At 35.9% G+C, this 9,873-nt stretch overlaps 1 protein-coding gene across 2 annotated transcripts; it reads right to left on the bottom strand.

The window, feature by feature from the left end:
* Positions 1 to 491: 491 nt before the first annotated feature.
* Positions 492 to 8,608, bottom strand: LOC113688418 (uncharacterized). 2 transcript variants are annotated; one of them, XM_027206230.2, is made up of 8 exons: positions 8,352 to 8,608; positions 7,383 to 7,879; positions 3,043 to 3,159; positions 1,924 to 2,102; positions 1,624 to 1,717; positions 1,380 to 1,457; positions 1,199 to 1,300; positions 492 to 901 (listed from the first exon to the last, which is right to left on the bottom strand). In XM_027206230.2, the coding sequence occupies exons 2-8, from the start codon at positions 7,857 to 7,859 to the stop codon at positions 770 to 772; spliced, it is 1,179 nt and encodes a 392-aa protein (XP_027062031.2). In that variant the 5' UTR covers positions 7,860 to 7,879; positions 8,352 to 8,608; the 3' UTR covers positions 492 to 769. The 2 variants fall into 2 exon arrangements, with proteins under 2 accessions (XP_027062031.2, XP_027062030.2); XM_027206229.2 differs by lacking the exon at positions 8,352 to 8,608 and having other exon boundaries at positions 564 to 901; positions 7,383 to 8,009.
* Positions 8,609 to 9,873: the final 1,265 nt, after the last annotated feature.

The raw sequence follows: 9,873 nt of genomic DNA, 5'->3' as shown, positions 1-9,873 counted from the left end.
TTAGGAACTGAATTGATACATTGGTCTACTTTGAAAAGCCAAATTAAATTTTCACCCTTCATTTGTTCAAGGGGGAAATCATGATTTACACTTCTATAATAGTATAGATATATTACAATTTTGTTCAAATAGATTTAGCAACGATTGGAAAAAATGGTTGTTAGATATATTCGGATATAAGCAAGGAGCAGTTGGTCAAGCTAAATCTAATGCCATTTCGACCATGAAAATTTAACTACCAGAGGTAAAGTGTACACGTTTGAACTTTAGATGAGCAAACTACCACTCAGTCCCAATCTCAAGGGGACAAAGTGTAATTAAACCTTCTGTTTATGGTAGAAAGTTCAAACTATTAAAAAGCTCCTTCACCAAGACAAACTCCGTTTCATTTTTGCCTTTTTTGTGGTTTAGTCGGTAAAAATGTAAGACAAAAAACAAAGGCAGGTTAATCAGAACCATGTATATTCCAAGGAATTTTGAGAGTCAACGACTTTGAAAGTTCAAAATGGAGCTATCTTGAGCCCATTTTCATTGCACAAACAACAGTCTTTTTAGTCACTGAATGGAGGTCAACTAATGCACATTGCCATGCTGCAACGACATTTAAACATAGCTCAAAATTTACATCAATCTACATTCCTCCTACACAGCAAATGGCCATAGCCCTGTTCCCTTTGTTGATACAAACGCACAGTTTCAAGTCCTAAATGGGCAGCAAGCCCCTGAAAGGACTACTGTATGGGCTACATTTAGATATTTTACTGAGCTACTACTTTTCATCCCCATTAGGATTTAGTCGTCTTAGTCTTTGATCTAGTTCCGCCATAACTGCTGGTTCCTGTTTTTTCCTTTGCTTTGATATGGTGGTGGTGGTCATAAAGCCAATCTTGTCAAAAGCAACCTGCAAGGTTTGTTACATTGAATGATTAAACAACTCCAACCCATCTTTTTCTGCATTAAGCAGGCCAACTGGATGCATTTGAAAGGACGCCAATGACAGCCCCACCCCCTTATTTATTTGTATGGTTTCTCAGACCAAAATCTTTCAAAAGGGACAGGAAAAATGAAAAAGAAACAAGATTTTTAAGTTTTCCCTTTTCCTTTCTGCTTAGTGTGTGTGCCAGTAGATGATGCAGCACCCTTTTTAAACTAATTCTTTTACATAAGGAAAGATGACAGACTGGAAGGGAATAGTTACCGTCAGTAGCTCATCTGGATCAAAGAGGTGATGAGTTGTTCTCTGTATGATGTTAATGACATCCCCAACATGAGATGCCATCAGCAGCTCTTCTTCTTTCATCTGCAGTCATTAAAGACGACTATATTAACTGGAACTTAAGAATAGTAATGAATTAACCAAAGAAGCAAGATGCTGTCACCTTAAAGATAGCCAATGCGGCATGAAATAGAACCTTTGCCCCTTCATAGAAAAGCACATCCCATACGCGCAAGGTTGTCTGAGCAGTGTTACACAAGATGCATTATAAGGTGTGTCACAAAATATATCCGAGAAAACGTGACATTTCACAAATTTTACAAATATGGTGTGTATCAGAGGCAGAAAATTTCAGGAAGAGATCAGGAGTGGAAGGAAATGAGTGGAGCAGCTGACAGATGTCTAACCTCTGAAGGCAAGCTCTTGGAGAAGAGGCACAGAAACCACTCAGTGCAAACAAGAGATACATCAAACTCTAACTCTTCTAGATGAGCAGCTATCCTGTACAATATGCTTTCCAACTTTAAGCATAACTACACACATATATAGACATCCATTTATGTGATACCATGTACACACAACCCCATATATAGATAAGCAAACATGAACACAGATACACAGAGACATTTGGTGCTGTTCATTAGACATGCATGCTATCCAACAGAAATGAATGTTGGCTGTTCATTAGACATGAAATAATGGATCACCTGGGACATTTTTTAGCCAGCAAATCCTTGAATACTCTTTGCTCAACATGACATCCAGACAAGTTGTTAGTATAACAATCACTGACCAATACGTTTTCCAAAAGAACGGCAAGCATCCAAAAAGCATCTTCCTCTGTCTTCATCACAAGTAACAATAGTGCTGCAACATAATTTAAACCCTGCAGCATAGCCACATCAGCGATGCATTCTTCAAACAACTAACAGGCAAAAAAAGGTAACTCTGCATTTTAAAACCTTGACTTCCCTGGCCTGACTCTTAAAGTTGACATCAGTAGATACATCTTTTAGACTATGTTGTGTTTCTAAGTGCTTCACTTCTTTTAGACTATGTTGTGTTTCTAAGTGCTTCACTATCAAAAGGACATAAAGAGTCAAATGCTTAAAAGGTTGCACTCAGGTAACAATGACTAGTGCATTAACCAAATATTGTGGGAGTAAGAAAGCCAGTGAACTAATATCAAAGAGAATAATTATAATCAAATACTGATTCAATTTCTCAAACAATGGTTAAAGCTGTCATACACAAATTGAACTATGTTGCTTTAGTTTGGCGCTAGCTTTCTTTAGAAAGATTGATAACATTGTATCTCAGGAGGTTAATGCCATTACAGGAAAAGAATTTTCATTACTCAATTGGACAGATGGAAATGGTAACAATAAATTAGACGGGGTTAGGATATCAGAGCATTTAGTTCACACAACTTGAGGACACTTAATTATTATGGCCTAACCTATGTAAGAAATGAACATCACAAATACCCAAAATTCACTTGGAAAACGACGCAGCAATTTGACACACAATCTGTCAACCCACACAAGGAAGTCATTGGTTCAGATAAACTCACCGAGTTCGGTTAATTATCTCAGTTTAGGTGAATTTTGCTCATCTTTGAGGACTTATTGGTTTGTCTGATTTATTCGATTTTTCAATTGCTAGAGTTGATAGGATTATCATGCATACAGCATCTTTGCTAATTTTGTAGCGCCACATATGTGGGTACCTAGAGTACATGTTGAGCAACAGAATGAAGAAGACAGCTTAAGCAAGATATCAATTGATTAATATTATTTTCCAGTATGACAGCATCAAGAAACCACCTGACAGTAACCAACATCAGAATCTCGGAAGGAATATCCAACAAGAACACGTTGAAGAGCAGCATGACCCTCAGGGGTATCCAGCCATGGGTGACCAGGGAAAGTTCGCGGTAGGTCCTGCACAGAAAAGCAAAAGAAAATAAAGAGCAATGAATACCAATTTGGAAGATGGAATCACAACACATCTTAAAACATGAGCCTGAATTGTTAGTGAGCAATTGCAGAGCAAGTCTGAAAGCACAAAGACCAGTATTTACTTCTTAGTTCGTTCAATAGAAAACCTTAGTTTGATCAAAGTATACCTTTAACTTTATTCAATTCCACTGCTAAATCTGTAATGATTCACTAATTCTGACATTCCTTCCAGCATTGATTTATGAAGCCCCTGCCGTTCAGGGGAGTAAACTCTTTTGCAGAAGTATTTAATATTAGGGTAAATATTCCACACAAAGACAATCCAAAGAGATTGACATAGATTATCACTTGGTCAACAAGCTAAAATTTTCATTCATCCAAAAACTCTGCCAGAAAACAAGTATCACACAAACGGTAATCAAATTGGAACAACACAAGAATACAGTTAACGAACCCAACAATGAACTAGAATGTCCTCATCCTTACTATTATATACTTTTAAGTAGCATAACATCACATGTTTGCTAATGGATATTAACCTCCCTCACAGGTTATTGATCGTAGCCCAACACCATTTGGCATGAAGGCAAAGTAGATGGAAACCATTGGTAGGTATTATTTGAGAGTGGAGAGTCCAGTTGTATATGTCCTAGGATTTTAAAGATTAAGCAGAGAAAAGCATTAGTTTGCATAATGTGTATATGATGATAGCTTACTTTCCATGACTTCTTGTGAGCAAATAACCAATGAACTCCAAGTCAGAGCCCAAACATCTAGTTACACCATTTTCCAAGATTTATACCATTTTAGCAACCATAAATTTAGTTGACCAAGAATCAGGTCAAGACAAGGTGGGAGTGTCAAATCTCCAGTCAAGGCAAAGACACCTGGAACTGTTACAGATTACCTTCTCTTGCCAGTATTTTAACAGAAAAACTGCTCAAGCACCATCACAATACAATGATGTCTTGAGTTCCCAACTTCAGATTTTGTTAAAGAACATAAATCAACGAAATGGCATCTGCAGGAAAAAGTACATTTGTGTCGAGTATCAAGTTGACAACATTTGTCTAACACATGAGGAATTTAAAGGATTTGGTCCATATAAAGCACATTCATCAAAACCAACCAAACAGCTTCATTTTGTCAACCTATGGCATAAGGATTTTTTTAATATGCTAGCAATTACAGGGAAAAAAAAAAGCGAAAATAGGAAAGAAAAGAAGATCTTCATAATACTATTCAGCAGTTTATTTTCCATTTAAGTTGACTCAAAAGCAATGTAAACTGAGACAGCCTACTAAATCTGCAATAGAGCCCACATAAATGATTTTCTCAGGTCCACGGTTATAGAAGGAGAAAGCAGAAGTGAGGCAGTATGGTTAGCGTCAAAAGGCTACATTTTATGAGCCTATTCAGACTTTTCTCAGCATGATTCTAGGTTCTAGACTTGTTTACACCACAGATGTGTCAATCGAAGTTACATCCTGCAAATATGGTGGGTATACTTGTCTTGATTTTAGGTTCTAGACCTGTTTACACCACAAGAGTCTATCAACGTTATTGAACTTTGTCAATAACAAGTACTCCATGTATCCATTTCTCTTTTAGTCAGGGTGGAAGTAACTTGTGTTTAGTGCAGTTTGTTTGGTTATATTTACCATGCAACAGTGCAATCTAGTTTGGACAATCAGTTGTTAGAACAAGAACTAGTGTAAGAGAAACCTAGGTCTTATGCATTATCACAGCCGGTAAAGATTAGGAATAAATTTAAGCTACAACTGAATAAAGCAAATGTGAACCACTTCAACAAAGACTTTACTTTAAAAATAAAAGATCCTCAAATTTATTTTACTAAACCAGAATAACCCCTTACATGACAGATACAAAGTTTGCATGTGCAAAGAACTTACTTCTCCAAGGAAGATCAATTAGAAAACACACTAGGACAGATATAGAATGAGTATGCATGTGCACAAATTGCAAACAGATTGGGCTCCATCTTGGAGAATCCATTCACTTAAAAATAAGCTCCATCTTACAATAATCTGGAAACTCAAAACATTTAGTTGATGTGATATGTTAACAGGTTAGATACTGTTTTTATGAGTCAGTACAGATTGCAGTTCAACAAATTTAAGCGAAGAAAATGAATCTCATGGCCAGAGCCTATTAGGGGATGGCTTCAAAGACATGGGATGGCTTCAAAAACATAGGATGGCTTCAAAGATGTAGGCATTCTTGTTGGCGTGTCTAGACCTTGATTTGACTACAGAAGTAGGAGGAAGAGAAATTCCAATTAACTTGCAAGAGGGCAAAGAGGAATTTTTTGTGCTTTACAATTTACTTTTGATAAGAAATATGATAATCTTCTCATTGCTATCTTTACTGGCCCACACAAAGAATTTAGGAGCCTCTTGCTGGATCATTGTGGGAAAAAAGATCAATATGGAGGATCATTTGGAGAATGTTAGTTGTTTAGTTCCAGAAGAACCAATGTCTTAACACAATAGAGTAGTCACAACAGTTTGAATCCTATTGGTAAAGTTTATTCAGAATTCATTTCACTCACAGAAGTTTCCAATACACTAGCAAATAGTTTCAATGATTTCTATAGGAAAAGCAAGTGGATGGAAAAGAAGAAACCCAATCTCTCATACATTAAAACATTTAGAAGCCCAGATATATAAGACAGAAACTCAGAAAGGTAATAAAAATGGAGGCAAGGTTGGCTTAACTGATATGGTTGTGCACTATGTACTCACAACTTTTAGCAAATATTTCAACAGGTACAATGCTTAACGTACATCCTCTGCTAATAATTAATAATTTATATTTGATTCAAATATCAATACTTTTTGAGTATAAACGAGAGACATTAAGCTCACAGATAAAAACTTAGAGTACTCCAACAAGTAATGAAATGAATTATAGAGAAATTCCTCCTAATCTAATTTCAAACTTTAAGCACTCCATCATCCAATGTTATATGTCATGGGCAGAGTTGCAGATAGTCTAATAAAGATGCAAGTTATCCACTACAACAAAGCCGAAAAACTGAAGCATATGCCCTCCAATTAAAAGTCTAACAGTTACCTATTACTCCAATGTTCTTGATTTTGAATATATACTATAATAAAGATGGGAAAGTAGCGGTTTAATTTTTGATCTTACGAATCATGACGCCATTTTCTTTGGAACAAAGAAAGAGAAAAACCATGATGCTAAATAACTTATCAGAAGAATTCATTGAAGCTACCAAAAGAAGTAAGGCACTGTTACGGATAGACTAACAAAATCAAACTTTAGCCATTACAACTTAGCTGAAAAGAAGAAGTTTCCACATATGGCTCCAATTCGAGGTTCAATGGTTATCTACGACTCCAATGTTCTTGTTTTTGAGTACATAGAAGATGGATAAGATGGGAAAGTACTGGTTTATCTTTTGAACTTTACAAATCATGACACTTTATTCAGAAACAAACAATATGCGAAACCATGACATGTAAAATGTGAGGCAGGGAGTGTTAAACAACTGGTCAAAAGAATTCAGCAACCAAAAGTTGTAAGGCAGCTTTTTACGGTTTACAACTGTTTCATGTAATCCCAGCATCATAAGTCAGCAGCAATCTACGTTTAGTCGCATACAATCTCCATTCAGATTCTACAATATAAATATCAGCCAGGCATGTACCAACAATCCATGAGATTTCCTAAGGGTAGAGTTCTCCTATCATACTGTCACAGACAGTTTAAAGCATGATATGACTACAGTCACTTTAGAGAGCATAACCTCATCTCAAGTCACTTCAGAGAGCAAACTCACCCACTCACTTATGATACAAAACCTTCCCAGGTCAGCTAAAACCCAAAAATTAGCAAAATGCTACGGCTGATAAAATTTTCCTATTACGTTAATCAAGCATTTAGATGTGAGCTATTGTTCCTTGAACTCCAAGCTGAGATTAATTAACAATACATGCTTATATACAATCCTGTAATTTATATTCTGTTAGTTCTCAGAGTTCACCTTAAACATGAGAACATAGTCATTGAATTAGAAGCATACAGACATACAGACAAGCATACACGCAAATAAGTATCATCAGATACAAAGCTATGAACAGGTTAGTCTCACCAATACATCACAGATCAAAAAACCATCTCAGAGTAACCATTGTATTGCTTAAAACTCAAAAACTCACATGGTCAATTTGCTTCGTGGCAGGTGTGACCTTATCCACAACAGCAGTTGTGAGATCATTGTAATAGCTCTCAGGGACAGTTGACTTCTTCTTGGCCGCCCCTGACATTGCAAACCACACCTTAGGCCGCAGATTTGGTGGAATTCCTTTCCTAATAAGCCTCTTGAGAGTAATTTGATTCACTAAGGCAGTGAACTTGAGCGAAGATTTAAGAGTTGAGGAAACATGAGTCTCTAGATACCAATTTGCACCTTTGCTGGCTTCCAATGCCCACCAGACCCTCCCCTGTTGCCTCACCTTCTCCCTTACCTCATTCAACACATTTACATCATCAACATTGCCTTCCACTGTAAACCCATAAATATCTTGAAACTTAACTGTGATATTAGCCCTTCTGGCATGAATGCTTGGCCTCAATATGGGAATTTGAGCTTGGTATTCAAAGGCCAAGTCCCTTTTGCTTTGAGTTCCATGCATCTTATATTTGAACTATAATTCTATAAAATGAGGATGGATAAACTGATCAAGGGGTCAATATTTAATTTTGCCTAAATAATCAGATAATATATCGAAAAGGGACACTCAATGCCAGATTTTCAATCCAAAATTGCTTAACTCTTAAATGGTCGACATTCAGAAAGCTGATGAGCTTCGGCCTTCAAATAATGGAAAAAATGGGGGAAAAAACAAGGAAAGGTATTTCCTAGGAAGTCGATATTTACCAATCTGGGATTTAGACAAGGTACATTACTCTGGAATTAAACAGCTAAAAAGATTCTTGAATTTTCTTATAAGAATTCTTAATTAAAAGAGAAAAACATAAATAAAATAAAAAAAAGCTGGAATCCTTCTACAGATTGAGGACAAAAACTCTCATACAAAGAAGAAAAACAATAAATTAAAAGCAAATATATACAAATACCCCGGGTCAATGATTAAAAGAAGAAGCAAAGATGGAAGGAAAAATACCCAACAAGAATTCCCAGATCTTTTCTACATTATCTTCATCTTCTTCTATAAAAAGCTACAAAAATTCCTGAGAAAAAGAAGGGATAAAGCTGGATGATGAAATAGGGGGAAGAAGGAAAAAAAATGGAACAACAATTCCCTCGAAGCTTTATTTATTATTATTCCTTTTTTTTTTGGGTTGTGTGAAAGCTTGAAGATTTTGAGGAAGAACTGATGGTCTGAAATGAGAGAGTGGACAACCAGAAAGATTCAAATTTGGAAAATGTGTAAGAAAATGTATTTTAAATTTTGTGACGGGATATAGAATATAGAATAGTCATAGAGTGACAGATTTGTACGTTAAAGGAGAGAGAGTTTTTTTTTTTTTTTTTTTTTTTGAGGACGAGAGAGAGATATTCAAGTAAACAGTAACGTTAATCATGGCTGAGAGATGCCATAATCTTAGAGCTAGATTAAGACAAAAGGGATGTTAGAATTTTATTTCTCTTTTTTTTTTTGGGTTTTTAATCCTTTGCGCTTTACCCCCCAGGATATTAGCGATTTGGTACTTTGTTCCTTTAATTTGCCTCTTCTTATGATTGCACCATGGTTTTAACAACTTATTGGCATCTTTGTCGTCAGGTGTGTAATTTACTCACACATAGAACAAACTTAGGATCCTCATCCCATCTTTCCTGCCAACTCAGTATCATTTCTATAATTGTACCAAGTTTCTTGTTGTCATGTGCTCTTTAATTTTTTATTAACTCAAATTGGTTTGGATCAACTCAAGTTTCCTCTACCTTTCCAAAACTTTGAACCAAAAGTAACCCTTCTAATTCATATGCTAAAACTTATGTATGCAACCATACATGATCTCTTGCTTTGGGAAAAAAGAAAAAGAAAACCCCAAACAATATTGAATGTCGTCTGCAATCGGCTACAAATTGCCTTCTACAGCCGATTGACGTTTTTGCGAGGCATAATCACTAGTTCACAAATGCTAATAAGCTGTTTGATCAAGTGGTGACTCACACCGCTATATTACTGGGCATTTCCAATAAGGTCCACACTTCAACGACGCCTTCTCCTAGCAGATGTATCAGATGTATGAAGCTTGCCTTTCTTCTCCTCGGTCAAATGTATCCTACTTATTCCTTCATTATCTCCTTTTATTTTTAATTTTTTCCCTAGTATTCATCCATTGTTTACTTTATTTACTAACCCAATTTGTGCTAGATTTCTATAATTTATTGTGTGTTCATAGAAATTAAATGATCAATACTTGTTGGAACTAACTTGATTACTTGAAAGTGGGAAAAGTGATTTTTACCTATGATTTTTGAATTTTTTATGAATTTATGCTTTAATTTTAAAAGCATATAATATGGTAAAGTTGTAAACGAAAAATTCTGAGTTTGGGTTTTATATCCTATCCATTGACGGGAAATATAAAGGTAGGATTCCAAATCATGTTTTGCCGCTACGACCATGTTGGCTTGGGCTTCTGAGTTTATGAACTTACCATTCTTGGAAGTGGTAT

Source organism: Coffea arabica, chromosome 5e (assembly GCF_036785885.1).
Source record: "Coffea arabica cultivar ET-39 chromosome 5e, Coffea Arabica ET-39 HiFi, whole genome shotgun sequence".
Lineage (NCBI taxonomy): Eukaryota > Viridiplantae > Streptophyta > Magnoliopsida > Gentianales > Rubiaceae > Coffea > Coffea arabica.
Note: the sequence above shows the minus strand (reverse complement) of the source record. Positions and strands in the feature narration are given on the sequence as shown.

What these genes read in the sequence shown, in the direction of transcription:
- LOC113688418 (XM_027206230.2), bottom strand. Translation starts at nt 7,859, where the DNA reads ATGCATGGAACTCAAAGCAAAAGGGACTTGGCCTTTGAATACCAAGCT. An exon ending in CCAAGAGCTTGCCTTCAGAG is followed by an intron (nt 1,458 to 1,623) that starts GTTAGACATCTG and finishes AACACTGCTCAG; the next exon opens with ACAACCTTGCGCGTATGGGA. An exon ending in ATCCAGATGAGCTACTGACG is followed by an intron (nt 902 to 1,198) that starts GTAACTATTCCC and finishes CAAACCTTGCAG; the next exon opens with GTTGCTTTTGACAAGATTGG.